Source organism: Cetorhinus maximus, chromosome 23, assembly GCF_964194155.1.
Source record: "Cetorhinus maximus chromosome 23, sCetMax3.hap1.1, whole genome shotgun sequence".
Taxonomy (NCBI): domain Eukaryota; kingdom Metazoa; phylum Chordata; class Chondrichthyes; order Lamniformes; family Cetorhinidae; genus Cetorhinus; species Cetorhinus maximus.
In genome coordinates this window covers 8,507,996-8,526,499 of record NC_135901.1, presented here as the reverse complement: position 1 = coordinate 8,526,499, position 18,504 = coordinate 8,507,996, and the positions used below count along the sequence as shown (strand labels likewise).

At 46.0% G+C, this 18,504-nt stretch overlaps 1 protein-coding gene across 1 annotated transcript in view; it reads left to right on the top strand.

Annotated features, from left to right (window-relative positions):
- The window catches only part of LOC144697775 (uncharacterized), a 131,487-nt gene that overhangs the window by 22,499 nt on the left and 90,484 nt on the right, over window positions 1–18,504 (top strand). The window contains exon 4 of the mRNA XM_078569772.1: window positions 18,204–18,212. Coding sequence (XP_078425898.1) covers window positions 18,204–18,212 — 9 coding nt within the window. The remainder of the gene's footprint in view (window positions 1–18,203; window positions 18,213–18,504) is intronic.

The following is an 18,504-nucleotide window of genomic DNA, read 5'->3' as shown; positions in this document are numbered from 1 at the left end:
AAGGAATTTGGATCAATAAATGAAGAGGGGAAAATTGGCAGAGTTATGGTGAATGGAACTAATTGGACGGTTCACTGATCTTTGTGACATTCTGAATTTTCCTTTCCTGAGGTTTTAACATTTGATCTTTTCAATCATAATGTGTCTCAAACAGAAGATTTAAAACGTTGGTTTCTACGAGCTGTCAGATCTGTTTCCTGTGTGTCTGTAACTCGGGAACTGCAGGCAAGGGTGAGAAGGAACCGATTCTTTTCAGTTTCTCAGATGCACCATTATCACCTCAGATAACAGAAATCTCTGGAATTCCCCTTGTCGTCATTACCCCCCCCTTGGGTACAACAGCTCTCAGTCAAGTGGAGTCAGTCACACGTGTCTCTGTCATGACATTTCCACTCCTATACACACCTCCCTGTGACACTCACCATAACACAGAAACCCAAATATCATTGCTTCCTTACACCTTGTCCTCCTATTACAATCGGATTTTTATTCTGCCTCTTTCCCCCCTTAATGTAAGGTTCCCTGCAGTTAAAGTGACCTCTGTTATTAAGTACTGGAGTCGGCCTGTGTGATTATTTTTACACCAGACCCAGTCAGCCCCACGTGCTGCAGTCGTAACTCCCTTCACAAACCCAAAGAGGAAGAGATTTTTTTTAAGGAGTGGATGGGCACGTCAAACCTGCAATCATGTCCCAGGAATGCTTTGCTGGATGGAGCAACTGCCCAGAATTGTCCCATCTGTCATTCCCTTCACTCCTTCTGAGTCTAAGAAAATATTCGGCAAAAGAACAGACACTCCCATTTATAATGACACCAGAAGCATCGGCTCAGATGATGTGGTCGAGTTTCTGGAGGGGGCTTGAACCCACATCCTTCTGACTCGGGGTGAGAGTGCCACCAATTAGTCAATATTGATATCAGTTCCCATTCCACTAGACCATGTCTGTGTTATTACATTAAACCCATCCCATTCCCATTGCAGTGATCCTTGGCTCTGTTATTAGACATTAGGCAACACATTGACATCATATTATACCAACAGACCATGACTCACTTACATTGCTAGATGAGACCCAAACTTTGGTTTTGCTGAACTAGATACTGACTGCATTATCATCACATTGGATCCAATGATGTGTTAACTAACACACTGCAGCCTAACTCTTATTATTGGAACAAATACTGTATTTGTTACACTCAAGGTGAGCCAAACCTTTGCTATTCTTCCTTTGGGCCCATCTGCACTCTTACTGTATCAGAACCTGTGTTTGTAATTGTTACACTTATACTATGCCACTGTTATTATTAGAAAATAGCCTGTCTTTTATTCCAGTTCTGGTGTCTGTGTTTATTATTATCACTGGAAACATTTTTCCTGCTAGTTTTCAACTGGAACCTGTTTCTGCTATTTGATTGTCATATTTCCATGTTTTTAACTTTATTATTTAGTCTCTATGTGAATTTCCTCATGTAAGTCACACTGCAATTCAGCCTTTGGTCTGAAAACTTGCTTCTTGAATAAAATACCGTTATTATAGCTCACAGTGTAGGATCATAAGCTCAGAATTACCACTTGGCAGGGTACAGGTGGGTAAACAGTAACTGGGATTGAACCTCACCATCACACAGCACCTTCATGAAAGAAAGGGAGAAAAATCAGTGTTGCATCCCTGTTGATGGGCCATATTCTACCACCTGAAGCATTCTGGGTAGCATCATCTGCCATTGTCTTCAGATGGTACAGGAGCTAATGGATGATGCTCAGCTCATCGTGTTTGTACCAGCGCTTTAGTGTAGCTATCGAATTAGTCCCACTCCTCTGCTCTTTACTCCTAGACTTGGATATTTCTTCCTTCAACTATTTATTCAATTCTCTCAAAAATGTTGCTCTTGAATCTGCTTCCAGCACCCTTTCAGGCAGTGATTTCCAGATCACAGCAACACACTGCTTTAAAAAAAGTTCTGAAATCTGTGTCCTCAGATTAGCAATTTTTCTGCTACTGGACACCCTTATTCTTTCAGTTTGTCAAAACTGTTCATGATTTTGAAAACCGCTTTGCATCTTTTTTGAGAAGGTGGTGGTGAGCCATCTTTTTGGCCTGCTGCAGTCCATGGTGTAAGTTCTGGGTATTTTAAGAGTCAACCATATTGCTGTGGGTCTGGAGTCATATGCAGGCCAGACCAGGTGAAGATGGCATATTTCTTTCTCTAAAGGGTATTAGTGAATCAGATGGGTTTTTATGACAAGCAACAATGGCTTCAGGGTCATCATGAGACCTGGTGGGAATCGAAACCCAGCCTCCAGAGCATTAACCCTGGTCTCTGGGTTACTAGTCCAGTGACAATACCATCATGCCACCACCACCATCCTGCTTAACCCTTTGCTCCAAGGAAAACAATCCCAGTTTCTCCATATAGCTGAAGCCTCTTACCTTTGGTACCATTCTAGCAAATCTCTTCTGCACCCTCTCTAAGGCTTTCACATCCTGTTTAAAGTGTGATGCCCATAACTGAATACAGCACTCCAACTGAGGCATAACCGTTGGTTTATAAAATCAGTATTAACTCATTGAATGTAAGCACACTCAAAATAAATTGTTTAAAATCTGCACTAAGAGATCGCATGGAGGTGTTCACAGGAGGCTTTTAACTGCTGCTACAATTGTATAACTGACATTCAATCCCCAGATAAAGATGGGTACGATAACATCGTGGTTATCCATCAGTAATCCCTTCTGTCAAGGGTGATTCTTCCTTGTGGGTGACTGGGTGCAAGTGATATGTCAGTGTTAGTTGTGTATTCACAGGTGACTAATGTGTCCTATCTTAGCCTTGCAGGCTCTCCTTACAGTGAGGACATGGGGTCTGTTGGCCAGTAGAGTTGGTGATGGATTGTTGACTCGAGCAGCTGCTCTCTCTGTCCGTCTCTCTCAGTGGCTGTTCTTGTTGATTGAAAAGTTCATGGATGATGATTCACCGTTTTGGAGGCAATTGGGAATCTGCTTCCCAAGTGTTTCTGTTAATAGAGCAGAATGTCAGGTAGGCCTTGAGATTGTCTTTGAAAAGTTTCCTTTGGCCCCATGTGAAGAGCCTCCCTGGTGTAGCTCCGAGTACAGCACCTGTTTGTCAATCTGAATTCAGGCATTCTGACAACATGCCCAGGCATAGTGGTTACATTACTGGATTAGCAATCTAGAGGGAATAGTAATCTGGAGATGTGAGTTCAAAACTCATCACAACAGTTAGAGATTTTAAATTCAGTTAATTCAATAAATCTGGAATAAAAATCTACTATAAAAGCTGTTATCAGTGATCATGAAATGAATGGATGGTTCTCAAAGTCCAACTGGTTCCCTGACATTCTTTAGGATGCCATCCCAACCTCATCTGGTCTACTGGTGACTGCAGACCAACAGCAATGTGATGTGTTTGACCCTTTGAAATGGTGCATAAGCCTCTTGGTCATATCAAAGCCGCTCGAAGAAAGTAAAATTCAATTGGATTGCAGCGGTTTGGGAAGGCAGGTCACCATCACATTCTCAAGGGCAATTACAGATGGCAATAAATGCCCGCATTGCCAGTGACACCCACATCCTGTGATGAGTGAAAAAAAGGAGCTGCAGCCTGTTTCCAGATTACTGTGTTATTGGTATGTGACAGCATAACTAAAAATACACAACCAGGAATATCCACGAGACAACAATCCTGACAGTTACTCACTGAAAGGATTCACTCAGTCACCCCATCTGCTGAGTTCACATTTGACTGGAGGGATTGGATTTCGCGTCATTGCTGCTGTTTTGGTAAAACTTTGGGGGATTTGCAATTCACCATCAATTCCCTTCTTTTTGGTGGATAATGGAGGTTCTGTGCACTTGGGCTTCTGTATAATTTGGTTCCTAATTTAAAAGCAAAATACTGCGGATGCTGGAAATCTAAAACAAAAGCAAAAATTGCTGGAAAAACTCAGCAGGTCTGACAGCATCTGTGGAGAGGAAGACAGAGTTAACGTTACTACGGACTCGAAACATTAACTTTTTTCCCAAAATTTTTGTTTTTGTGTTGGTTCCTAATTTTATTGACTGCCCGACACTCGCCCCAATCCCCACATCTTTGCAAAAAAAAACTCACCACTACCAATTAGGCCATTCTATGGCAAGGCACTTACCCAGCATCCCCCGCGGTGGTGAATGTCCCCTATCCCCGCCAGAGGAGAGCAGTGCCCAGGTGCATTATCGCCCAGTGTTTGGAGCATGCGCCATAATGGCGATGTGGCGTCTTCTGTCTGTATTATCTTCAAACTGGTAAGGAAATGAAAACACGAAGGAAGGGTTGGAGGCGCCGGGAGGACGGGGAGGGTTTCTAAACACCTCGTAAAGGCTCCAAACCTCGAATAAGACCCTGAGATACCCCCGTTTGCAGCCCTGTTCTTTTTTCCGAAGAAGCGCGTTAACGGCCGCCATTTTGGCTCAGCGGGGTGCATAGCGCATGCGCGGCCGACTTTTTTTTTATTGTTAAAAATATACTTTATTCATAAAAAATCTTCAATCACATTCAAAACCATTTCAAAAACAACATTACAAGGGTACAATCCAGGTTAAACTTTTACAAAATGTATCACCAGGTGCATCAGTACAAACAATATTACAATCATTTACAGCCTTTCATTTTGATCTGTACAGCCCGAGGGGCTCTAAACAGTTCCCAGTCTCTCGGTGCGCTGTGGTAGAAAGGTCTTAGACAGCGACCCTTCCCCATTGCGCCTTTGCGGCAGCTGCCCCAAGCTTTAGTGCGTCCCTCAGCACGTAGTCCTGGACTTTGGATTGTGCCAGTCCGCAACAATCGGTCGGGGACAACTCTTTGTGCTGGAAGACCAACAAGTTTCGGGCAGACCAAAGCGCCTCTTTCACCGAGTTGATGATCCTCCAGCTGCAGTCGATGTTTGTCTCGGTGTGTGTCCCTGGGAACAGCCCGTAGAGCACAGAGTCCTGTGTCACAGTACTGCTCGGGATGAACCTCGACAGCAACCACTGCATCTCTCTCCAGACTTTCTTTGCAAAGGCACAATCCACAAGGAGGTGAACAACGGTCTCTTCCCCACCACAGCCACCTCGAGGGCATCGTGCAGAGGGGGTGAGACTCCTGGCGTGTAGGAAGGATCTGACGGGGAGGGCCTTTCTCACCACCAGCCAAGCTACGTCTTGGTGCTTGTTGGAAAGTTCTGGCGATGAGGCATTCTGCCAAATGACTTTGACAGTCTGTTCGGGGAACCATCCCACAGGGTCCACCCTCTCCTTATCCCTCAGGGCCTCTAGGACGTTACGTGCTGACCACTGCCTGATGGACTTGTGGTCAAAGGTGTTTTTCTGCATAAATTTTTCCACCAGGGACAGGTGGTACGGCGCGGTCCAACTACTTGGAGCGTTCCGCAGCAGCGTGGCCAGACCCATCCTTCGCAACACCGGGGACAGGTAGAACCTCAGCACGTAGTGACACTTGGTGTTTGCGTACTGAGGGTCTACGCACCGCTTGATGCAGCCACACACAAAGGTGGCCATCAGTATGAGGGCGATGTTGGGCACGTTTTTTCCCCCTTTATCTAGAGGCTTGTACATCGCGTCCCTGCAGACACGATCCATTTTCGACCTCCAGATAAAGCGGAAGATGGCTCGAGTGATCGCCATCGCGCAGGAGTGTGGAATGGGCCAGACCTGCGCCACGTACAGCAACAGCGAGAGTACCTCACACCTGATGACCAGGTTCTTACCCGCAATGGAGAGGGAGCGTCGCTCCCACATGCCCAGTTTCCTTTTCACCATAGCCACTCGCTCCTTCCAGTTTCTAACGCATGCCCCGGTCCCTCCGAACCATATCCCCAGCACCTTCAGGCCGTCAGCCCTGACAGTGAAGGGGACAAAGGATCGGTCAGCCCAGTTCCCAAAGAACATGGCCTCGCTCTTCCCACGATTTACCTTGGCTCCCGAGGCCAGTTCGAACTGGTCGCAGACGTGCATCAGTCTGCGCACCGACAGCGGATCCGAGCAGAAGACGGCGACGTCGTCCATGTACAGGGAGGCTTTTACCTGAGTGCCTCCACTGCCTGGGATCGTCACTCCTCTTATGCCCGGATCCTTCCTGATGGACTCGGCAAAGGGTTCTATGCAGCACACGAAAAGGACAGGCGAGAGAGGACAGCCCTGCCTGACTCCAGATTTAATCGGAAAGCTATCTGTTTCCCACCCATTGATTGAGACTGCGCTACTGATGTTAGTGTAGAGCAGTTGGATCCAATTTCGAATTCCCTCCCCAAAGCCCATTTTGGAGAGCACATCCCCCATGTAGGTGTGCGATATTCTGTCAAAGGCCTTCTCCTGATCCAAGCTGATGAGGCAGGTATCCACACCCCTGTCCTGTACATAGGCAATCGTATCCCTGAGCAGCGCCAGGCTGTCAGAGATCTTCCTGCCTGGCACAGAGCAGGTCTGGTCAGGGTGAATCACCAATTCCAGAGCGGATTTGACCCGGTTGGCGATGACCTTGGACAGAATCTTATAGTCCACATTCAACAGTGAAATGGGTCGCCAATTTCTAATTTCCTCCCTTTCCCCCTTGTGCTTGTAGATGAGGGTGATGATGCCTTTCCTCATGGATTCTGACATGCTGCCGGCCAGGAGCATACTCTCGTACACTTCTAGCAGGTCTGGGCCGATCAAGTCCCACAGAGCCGAATACAACTCCGCCGGCAGGCCGTCGCTTCCGGGGGTTTTACTCTTCTCGAAGGACTCGAGGGCCTTAGTCAGTTCGTCAGGAGTTAGCGGTTTGTCTAGGCTCTCCCGCGTGCTGTGGTCTAAGACCTCCGTGATAGAGGACAGGAAGGACTGGGAGGCCGTGCTGTCCGTGGGCTTCACGTCATACAGACCGGTATAAAAGGATTTGCTGATCCTCAGAATGTCGGACCGTGATGACTTTACTGAGCCGTCTTCTTCCTTCAGGCTGCTGATCACAGAGCGCTCTCTGTGTACCTTTTGGAAGAAGAAACGTGAGCACGTCTCATCCTGCTCCACGGAGCGGACTCTGGAACGGAAGATGATCTTGGAGGCCTCCGAGGCAAAGTGCGAGGCTTGCTGGCCCTTCACCTCTTGGAGCTCCTCCTTGACATCGACCCCCATCGACCGCAGCCGGAGCAGATTCTGCATCTTTTCCTGGAGTCGGGACATTTCCCTCTGTTCCTTTCTAGCTTTCTGGGTGCCTTTGCGGATGAAAAACCTCTTGATGCTTCCCTTGATCACTTCCCACCAGTGTGTCAGGGACTCAAAGAGGGGTTTCACGGTTCTCCAACCTTTGTAATCCCTCTTGAGCTCCTCAATGTTCTCTGGGGTCAGCAGTTGCACATTTAGCTTCCATGCCCCCCTGCCCACCCTCAGGTCTTCCTCCAAGTGGCAGTCCGCCAGTAGGAGGCAGTGGTCAGAGAAGAACACCGGCTTGACGTCGGTGGATCTGACTGTGAATGCACGGGACACAAACAGGAAGTCTATCCTGGAACGAATGGACCCGTCTGGCCGCGACCAGGTGTATCTACGCTGCGCTCCGTCTGCAGGGTTGCTGAAGACGTCGTGCAGCTTGGCATCCTTAACTGTTTCCATCAGGGATCTGGACGTAGCGTCCAATCTGCTTCCGGCCCTGCCGGATCGTCCAGCCGCATCGATGATGCAGTTGAAGTCCCCGCCCAGAATGACCGGCCTGGAGGTCGCCAGCAGCAGTGGGAGCTGCTGAAAAACCTCCAGCCGCTCAGCCCCTTGTGCCGGGCCGTACACGTTAATTAACCGGAGTGGAGCGTTCTTGTACATTACGTCTGCTACCAGGAGTCGCCCGCCCACCACCTCCTTGACCTCGGAGACGGTGAAGTTGCCTCCCCGCAGCAGAATACCCAGGCCGGAGGAACGAGAGTCGTTTCCGCCCGACCAGATCGATGGCCCGTGGGACCACCATCGTGACCATTGCCTGTAGGAGCTGAGGTGCGGTATCGCACACTCCTGCAGAAACAACAGGTCAGCTTTGACCTTGGCTAGGTAGTCCAAGGTCGCAACACATCGCGTAGTAGATTTAATGCTACGCACATTTATGGATACAATCTTTAAACCCATATTAAAGCATTTATTCTCCTACCAAACCCACTGTCTCTGAGAGTCCCAGACCTTTAGTCTGCTCCTTCATACCCGTAGTGAGCTCAAATTCCTTCACTTTGGATGGGCTGAGGTAGATCTCCTTGGCCGTGTTCTGCTCCAGTGGCATCTGGAGGTTCACGTAGTGAGCGGATTTTGAGATGACCTTTGCTGGAGAAGCTTCTCCAAAACTCACCCCCTCTGGGGGGTTGCTGTTCCCGGCTTCCTGGAGCTGGGGTGCGATGATTGCCTCACTGCTCCCAGATTCCAGGGGCTGTGGTGCACTGGCCTCCTCAGGTTGCAGGCAATGTTGGGGTGCGCTGGGCTCCTTGTTGTCTCCAATTTTCTGGAGCTCGGGTGTCTCGTCCTCCAACGCCCTGGAGCTTTGCCGCCTCTTCTGTCGGTGCCGCTCTGGCACTTCCTCATCCGAAGAGCTGCTGCCCTTGTCATCCGTGTCGGATGGGAGACGCCTCTTGCCGCTTCTCTGGGAAACGCCTTTGCTTCTTCTTCGCTCCCTCTTACTTTTCTTGTTCTTCACCGTCCGCCACTCCCCCTGCTGCTTTTCCACTGCTGCCTCCTCCTCCATTGATTCGCTGTCCTGAGGACTGGAAGGTTCAGGGGGTAGTGCTGTTGATTGGCTCTCTGTTGCCTCAATCTCTTTCTCCACCTTGTCTCTCTCTGTGTCCTCCTTTGTCCTGTTGAGCTCCCTGGGGGCCTTGGTGGTTGGAGTGACACGGAACCTTTCTTCTGCTTCCCCCTGGTCGGCTTTGGCTGCCTGTGCGTAAGTACGGCAGCGTTTGGGGCAGGTCCTGTAGAGGTGACTTGCCTCGCCACACAGGTTGCAGCACTTGGCCTGTTTGCAGTCTTTTGTCTGGTGCCCTTCCTGTTTGCAGATCGCCGACTTGTTGACGCAGAGTGGGCGGGGCTACAAGGGATTCCCAACTGGGTCTCACTGCCCGGGAGTTGCAGATATCTGGGCAACACATTTTTAAGTAGGTCTGGCAGCATCTGCGGAGAGGAGCACAGTTAACGTTTCGAGTCCGAATGACCCTTCAACAGAACTAAGTAAAAATAGAAGAGAGGTGAAATATAAGCTGGTTTAAAGGGGGGTGGGACAAGTAGAGCTGGATAAAGGGCCAGTGATAGGTGAAGATAACCAAAAGATGTCACAGACAAAAGGACAAAGAGGTGTTGAAGGTGGTGATATGATATGATATAGTCTCCGCAGATGCTGCCAGACCTGCTGAGTTATTCAAGGTATTTTTGTTTTTTGGATTTCCAGCATCCGCAGTTTTTTGCTTTTACATTTTTAAATAGCTTCACCCACTCCCAGGCTCCAGGTGATGTTCGCAGCCTACAGGAGTCCATGGGCCATGTATATGTTCATTGTGAGAGGTTGCAGTCCCTGTATAGTTACCTGAAGGTCTGCTCCTCAATGTCTGGCCACACTTCAGACCCAAGCCCCTAATCTATGGCTGCCCAGTGTGGAGGGGGCTGGGTACATCGAGGATCTTCTTCTGGAGCTGCTCTTCAGCGTGGTTACAACAGCAACTTGTAAATCTAGGGTGGGTAGGATCCTCTGGTTGCTGGTCAGTCTTCTGTGGTCTTGTCTGTGCCCTGGTGGACAGGGCCAGGGAGGATGCAGTGTCCATCAGTACGGTTGATCCCTTCCACAAACGGTGGGCACCTCAGAATGCAGAGTGTCTCATAGACACTGGAATTAACATTGTGGTTTAGTTGTGAAAATTCCATTTGCTTTTGTTGCCTTTTGGATCTGCTTTTAGTTTGATTTAGATTGCATGTTTGGAGGAACAGAGAGAGAAAAAATTTGCATAGAAACGAGAATTGTCTGTTTTGAATTTCTAACATGGACTGATAGCGATACTGACACTGTCAACTCTTTCTGCAGGATATTGGAAAGAAATGATTAGAAGGAAACTATCCAAACATCACATCAAGACCTCGTAGAGTCACTCGATTCATCAAGACCTGAATATCATCAGCCTTTGAATGTGGAAGGAGAAATGTTTCTCTGATCTGTCTGTGGGAAAAGATAACAAACATCAGTGTGACCAGAAAAGCACCGAGACACACACACACCCGAGTGAGAGTCTTCCAGTGCACTGACTGCGGAAAGAGCTTTAACCAGTTACACAGCCTGAAAAAACATCACACCATTCACACCGGGGAGAAACCGTACATGTGTTCTGTATGTGGACAAGTTTGCAACAGATCATCCAACCTGGAGAGACACAAGAACATCCGCACCACGGAGAAACCATGGAACTGTGGGAAGGGATTCAGTTTCCCATCCCAGCTGGAAACTCACCGACGCAGTCACACTGGGGAAAGACTGTTCACCTGCTCCACGTGTGGAAAGGAATTCACTAAGTCATCCAGCCTGGGGTCACACCAGAGAGTTCACAGTGACAAGAGGCCTTTTAAATGCTTTTACTGTGGAGATTGCTTTAAAACCTCTCCTGATCTAATTAAACACCAGCTTGTTCACACTGACAAGAGACCATTCAGTTGCTCTCACTGTGGGAAGAAATTCAGACAATCATCTCACCTTATTCAACATCAGCGAGTTCACACTGGGGAAAGGATATTCACCTGCTCCGTGTGTGAGAAGCGATTCACTCAGTCATCCAATCTCCAAACACCCCATCATTTGAGCTTGACCAGGCCCAATTATTCTTAACAAGCAGAAAAGCACCCGGCAAGGATGGAATTCCAACCAAACTCCTCAGGTACAGGAAGTCCCAGATATTGTGAGCACCTCCTTCACTAGAAGGTAGCATCTGTTCCACAGGACATGCATGATGCAGAAGTCATCACAATATACAAAAACAAAGGTGAGAGAGGAGATTGCAACAATTAGAGAGGCATCTCACTCCTTAGCGTCCCAGGGAAGACCTACACTACGGTCATGCTTAAACACTTTATCTTTTTGCAGACCGAGTGTATCCAGGAACACAGTGCAGTTTCTGTGCTAGCAGATCCACAGTGGCAATGATCTTCTCCATGCACCAGCTACAAGAGAAGCGTACAATTGGGATTTAAAATGCTGAGAAAAGTGAAACGTTATAATTACTAAGTGAAAGTAAACCTTTTAGCATGAATTACAATTTACTTGTAGAACTGCAAAAGGCACCGAAAAGTTGGACTCCCTAAAGATAAGCTTCAGCCTTGAAGTTATGATCCGAAACTTACAAGCTGTAGGGAGCTCCACCCTCTTTGACTCTTTTTGGTCTAAGAAGGTTGAAGCTTCAATGCTAACTTATTTAGTTTTAATTTTCTTCAGTTATAATAGTCATTTGCAAAGGCATGTGATGAAAGCTCAACTCACCCTTTTTGGTTCAGAGGCCAGGAACTCCAGTTCGGAAGTGCATGTCAGATGACCTGAGATGGAGCGCCATTATCTTGTAGATGTCCCAGGGAGCAGGACATGGGAGAGGGAGAAGTTCCCAAATCAGGGAGAGGTCCCAAAAGGTAGTTCCAGGTAAGGGATGAAGATAGGGGACAGGAATAGGTCCCCTTAAATAAGGTAAAGGTGCAGATAAATAGGCTCAGAGTTAAATAAGGAGCTGCAGTGAGCAGACTTGTAGTGAAGTGGACTTGAGAGAAGCCCTGAAGATCCAAGGAGGTTGCCGAAGGTCAGTGACTCCATGTTGTGGGCTGTTGGATACCTCTTTGAAGCAGTAGTGTTCTGCTTGGCACAGCCAAAGATCTGAAATTGTGCTTGGAATGTGATGCTTAAGTGTACTCGAGAATCCAGGGGAAAGGAATCTTGGATGGAGAGATTGAAAACCTGTGAGGTGGGACATTGTTGAAACTGCCCGAGTGGGAGAAACTTTTGGAAAGAATTCCAAGGTGAGATCTTCAGATGTGGAGATTGGAAACCCTCATGAGAAAGACAAAGTTTCAGTGAGATCAGTTGGCTCAGAAGTGTGACAAGTGTCTGAGTGGGTTGTTGAGAAATCCAAGGAATCTGCTTTGGTTGCATCTGTCATTGAGAATTCAGAGTGCATCAAAGAGAGAACACAGGAACTTTAAGCTCTCTGATAAGAAAAATTGTAAGGCTATTGGGAACAGCAGTTAACTGAATTATCAGTTATAGAACTCAGTAAAGTGATCAGTTTAGCAGAGGTGCTACTGGAAGATGGAGTTTAGGGAACTCATTTGTTCACTTTGCAGTTGAAGAAGCAATGAGCTTAGAGTGTGTTTTTTGGGTGTCTCCTGGAGAGATACAAGTTGGGTGATAAGCATCAAGTGAAAACTGTTTGCAACGGTGCCCAGCCCCAAGCGAGAGGCTTTTGTGTCAAGCTAATGGTAACTCTTCAGTGGTTTATGTGTCTGTAAAGGTATTTCTGGGGTAAAGAAATAGCATAAATCTGAAGTGTCCTTTTTTGTTGGTATTGAGATCTTTCCAACCTTTTTGTCTGGTGTAATATAGTTCATTTTTTCTTGTTTAATAAATAGTTTATTCCTTGCATTAGAAGTTCATCAACAGACTCCTGTTGACGAACTTTCCTTCACAGTTTCTTCAAAAAAATGTAGGATCTGTCAAACCAGGATTCACTCTGAGATCTTATTGTCCAGTATTAACATCAGCTGGGATCGTAACAGTAATCTGAAGAGAGAACAAAAGAGCTGTGAGAAATACCAAAAGAATTGGAGAAACAAAAATGGCGTTTGGTTCATCTTTGATCTGAAAAGTTATGTAAAGTTGATACAATTGTGCACACTTGAGAACATTTGCTTCAACCTTTCTGCAAACAAGATAAATTAACCCCTGTCCACTGTGATGATTTGAACTAAAGGCTGCCTTTTAAAGGTTTGGATTTATCCCACTTGTTATCTTTCAAGACAAAATGGTTGATAACGGGAGGTATGGGAGTTAGGTCTAAACTGATTGCAAGTACTTCTATCTCAGATGTAAAAACACCATATTATGTGAATATTGAGTTGGACAGTAAAGTTCCCCCAGGGCTCATGAATGAGATAGAATGGTGATTAATGGGATGGCCCACTAAGAATAAAATAGAGAGACAATCATACCAACAAATGAACGTTGGAATAACTCATCCTGGGTATAGTTCAAGATAATAGATCAATCTGGTATCCGTGTACATTTAAGCGGAAGAAAGGAAAGTGTAGATGAGACTAGTAAATTGATAGCCTTTTGTTGAAGATGTTTGTATCCTTGCCTCTGAACGTTTCAAGGTAACTGCATTTAATAGTCTGAGGCATTGCACCATGCAGTGGGGAGAAAAACCAAGATCGTCAGACACCCTCCTTTTTGGTAAGTTTATCTAAAAGGCAAGAGTGGCTTGTATCAGACGGCATGTGTAGCATGATGTTGGGATACTGGTGTGTGTGTGCAAATGTGATTTGTTACATGTGAAGTAATTAACATGTGGAAATGCATGGTGAACCTGCTCTGAGGAATGAGTCCCAGACATGCTCAGGAACTCAACAACACAACAACATAAACTGATTAATGTGGTTAGTAGAATGAGACTTTTTATATTATCAGTGCATTGACACATACTCCTTCTAGAAACAGACTTTAAAACAATCAGGATAGAATTAACCACGTTAAATTCACCCTCCTACTGTTAACATTGAGTGCTTCATTGTTACATTGGGTGATCAGCCCCACTGGCAGATATTGTGAAATACAGGACAACATCCCTGGATAATCACTGCCTCTAATTTCCACTTGGTATTACTATGATTATGCTAATTCCCCTAATGTTCATGGCCTGGTTGATGAAGAGGATTCAAAGACAGATTACAAGGGGAAAGAATATACTGGAAATGCTTGCACTGACCAAGAGTAAAGCTTTGAAGCTACAAAAGGAATAACATTCTTGAGCCTCAAGGTGGGGAATGTAGACAGAGGGAGGCCAGGTGAGGAAGATCTGAATAATACTAATAGCTTTATTAAACATTTCTCAAAGGTATGAATCTGTAATAGAAGCAGAAGGTCCTATTGAGGATAAGATTAGACAGGAATAGATCAAAGATCTGAAAAGAAAGATAATGTATGTTCTTGACACTGAGCCAGAGGGTCAGGGGATGAACTCAATACAAAGACATTATTAAGTCTCTCAGAAAGAGATGAGATTTTCAGGCACAAACTGTGACAAAAGAAATTATATTATCTCTCAGACTCACTTAAAGAGGATTAAATCATTTACAAGATGAGTTCATTAGATTGATCTTTTTCCATTTTAATTTACAAAAACAGAAGATGTTGATATTTGTTATCAAGTTAGCAAGACCTTACTAAAACAAAAATGGTTCAATACACAAAAGCTTGGGGCTCTTGACTTGGTCTAACTTTGATCAGAGTAACCAGATTAGAACAATGTGCTGATCGCACTCACAACTCTTTCTGATGATTCCTCCCGTGAGTATCCAGTAATCTCATAGTCTCAGTATGTAGTCACTTGTGTAATAGAAATAAACATTAAACAACAACCCATTGTTTCCTACTTTCTGAGCTTGTTTGAAGGGGTCTGGGTCCAGATAATTGTGTAAGAACACAATGTATAATTAGCCTGTTAGAGGCCAACATCCTGTTACAATTTGAAATTAATCCAGAGATCTCTGAAAAGCAGTGGATCCATTATCAAATTTATTTCAACATAGGAAGCTGGTAAATGACTGACTGATTCTTTTCCCATGCACACAGCAGGTGAATAGCCTCTCCTCTGTGTGGACTCGCTGGTGTAACAGCAGGCTAGATGACTAAGTGAATCCTTTCCAGCAGACAGGTTAAGTGAATGGCCTCTCCCCTGTGTGAGTTCGCCAATGACTTTCCAGCTTGGATAATTGAATTCCTTCCCACAGTCCTCACATTTTCACAGATTCTCCATGTTGTCAGTGTCCTTGTGTCTCTCTAAGTTGGATGACCAGTTGAAACCTGGTCCATGCACACAAAACACGTGTATGGTTTCTCTCTGCTGTGAATGGTGTGATGTTGTTCAGGCTGTGGAACTGGTTAAAGCTCTTTCCACGGCCAGTGCACTGGAACACTCTCACTTGGCTGTGCGTCTTGGTGCTTTACTCCTTGTGATGAGAACCAAACTCATTGTGCCATCTGCACCACTCCTTTCCTCCACTCCCAGTTTTCTCCCTCCTTCTACTCTGGCTGGGTTCAGTTTTCACTTGTGTGCAGACTGGTAATGAAATCAATGACTCAATAATTTTCTCTCCTGGTCACTGGGACCCTGAAGCCCCACCCACTCTCTGTTCCCTCACCAAGATGACCACGCATTTACTGGGCTACTTCCTGAAGCAAGATGGCAGCTATCAACCTGGGCCTGTTCCCGGGAAAAAGCCCCAGAGTGACAAATGTGGGCCCTGCAGGTTCTTATTCAGGTCTTGTGGCCTTCACCAGATTTTTCTAAAGCCTTGATCCCCTGCATGCCATCAACTCACCTGCCTGAAGAGCGCATTCAGCACTTGCATGGTTCTGGTCAAAGCAACACTGGGCATGCTTAAGATACTGTCCAGCACTGCACCTGCACACTGAGCTCCTGTAGAGTGAATAGGGCACATTTCCTTCTGCGGGGATTGTTGGGCAAAAACCCTGACATTGAAAATCCCAAATAGTAAATAATGGTTGATCTCTGTGATGCCATTGAGATGCACAAATTAATTAAATAAATAAAATTAATTTAAAAAGTCTCTCAGATATTCAAGTTCACTGGAACTCTGACATGGCGCAGGCCTGAATGAGATGAATCACAGCAGAATCCAAAACCTGCAGTCACAGGTGGACTGGTGTCTCATTTCTTTCCGTACATAGGATATTTAAACAGCCCCTCTCTATTAGGAATGTATTGTGAATTAACTACTTTAATCTTTTAAAGAATTTCTCAAGGTGAGAGAATTTAATATGCCTGTTCCAATGTGGAATTCACTCAGGGCAGGTACAACATGTGTTAGAAACAGAGTAAAGGTCCCTTTACACTTTCCCATCAAATATTCCCAAGGTAGGTACAACAAGTGTTGGAATTAGATAGTGAGCAAAGCTCCCTCTAAATTGTCCCATCAAACACACCCAGGGCAAGTACAGCCCAGGCTATCTTCAGATAAAAACTCCCACAATGTGCCACATCAAACAGTGCTACAGAGCAGGTACAGCATGGTTTTAATAAGAGAGTAAAACTCTTTCTGCACTGTCCCATCAAACTCTCTCAGCCAATATCGAGCAGGGTTCAGGGAGGTGAGATCCCAGGCACTGCACTGATGTCATAAAACATCACCATTCTATCCATCTGTTCCTCTCCTTGTCCCTTTAAAGGTGGAGAACTGGAACATCCTGTCTCCAAATACATCCCACCCTGTTCATACTGAGAATCCCAGTGTGGAGAACTGAGACCATCCTGTCTCCAAACACATCCTACCCTGTTCATACTGAGAATCCCAGGGTGGAAAACTGGGATATCCTGTCTCAAAACACATCCCACCCTGTTCATACTGAGAATCCCAATGTGGAAAACTGAGATATCCTGTCTCCAAACCATCCCACCCTGTTCATACTGAGAATCCCAGTGTAGAGAACTGGGACATCCAGTCTAAAAACACATCCCACCCTGTTCATACTGAGAATCCCAGAGTGGAGAACTGGGACATCCTGTCTAAAAACACATCCCACCCTGTTCATACTGAGAATCCCCGGGTGGAAAACTGGGATATCCTGTCTCCAAACACATCCCACCCTGTTCAAATAATATAAAAGCAAAAATCTGCGGATGCTGGAAATCCAAAACAAAAGTAAAAATACCTGGAAAAACTCAGCAGGTCTGGCAGCATCTGCGGAGAGGAACACAGTTAACATTTCGAGTCCGTATGATTCTTCAAAAGAACTAAGTAAAAATAGAAGAGGTGAAATATAAGCTGGTTTAAGGGGGTGGAGGGTAGAGCTGGATAGAGGGCCAGTGATAGGTGGAGATAGCCCAAAAGATGTCATAGACAAAAGGACAAAGAGGTGTTGAAGGTGATGATATTATCTAAGGAATGTGCTAATTAAGGGTAGAAAGCAGGACAAGCAATAGCCCTAGTGGGGGTGGGGTGGGGGGAAGGGATCGAAATAGGCTAAAAGGTAGAGATAAAACAATGGATGGAAATACATCTAAAAATAATGGAAATAGGTGGGAAAAGAAAAATCTATATCAATTATTGGGGGAAAAAGGGGGATCAGAAAGGGGGTGGGGATGGAGGAAAGAGTTCATGATCTAAAATTGTTGAATTCAATATTCAGTCCGGAAGATGAGGTGCTGTTCCACCAGTTTGCGTTGAGCTTCACTGGAACAATGCAGCAGACCAAGGATGGACATGTGGGCATGAGAGCAGGGTGGAGTGTTGAAATGGCAAGCGACAGGGAGGTCTGGGTCATGCTTGCGGACAGACCGAAGGTATTCTCCCTGTTCATACTCAGAATCCCAGGGTGGAGAACTGGGACATCGTGTCTCAAAACACATCCCACCCTGTTCATACTGAGCAGCCCAGGGTGGAGAACTGGGACATATGTCTCCAAACACATCCCACCCTGTTTATATCGAGAATCCCAGGGTGGAGAACTGGGTCATCCTGTCTCCAAACACATCCCACCCTGTTCATACAAGGAATCCCAGGGTGGAGAACTGGGACATGCTGGTATGTGTCCAGGACAAATTACTATTTGCAAGGTGAAGGTACATCAGCAGCAGAGTTAGTGAAGAGGTTGATGGTAATAACCAGGCAGACTGACTCACCAGGGAAGCTGCTCCAGAGGGGATTCCATGGGATCCACCCAAAACATAATCATTGGCACTGTGACCTGACCAAAGAGTTTAAGATTATGAAGGGGTTCAATAATCCAAATAGGGATTTCATGAAAAACTTCTTTACCCAGCGAGTGGTGAGAATGTGGAATTCGCTACCACAGCGAGTGGTTGAGGTGAATAGCGTGAATACATTTAAGGAGAAGCTAGATACATAAATGAGGGAGAAAGGAATAAAAGGATATGCTGATGGGGGAAGTGAAGAGGGGTGGGAGGAGGCTCATGTGGAGCATAAATACTGACACAGACCAGTTGAGCTGACTGGCCTGGCCCTGTGCTGTAGAGTCAATGGAACAGGGACAAACGTATTTATTTTATATCTAGCTGTAGTGGTAGATACAGAGTCACCAAAGAAATTTGGGCCAGACTTAGCAAGGGTCATGGCATTGTGAGCTCACTTAACAGAGTATGGAGCAGCCACAGCATCTCGATTACAACAAACGTGTCTTGTGAAAGCCCTTGTGTGGCCGGTGACAATGTACAAGTGTGAAAGCTGGACC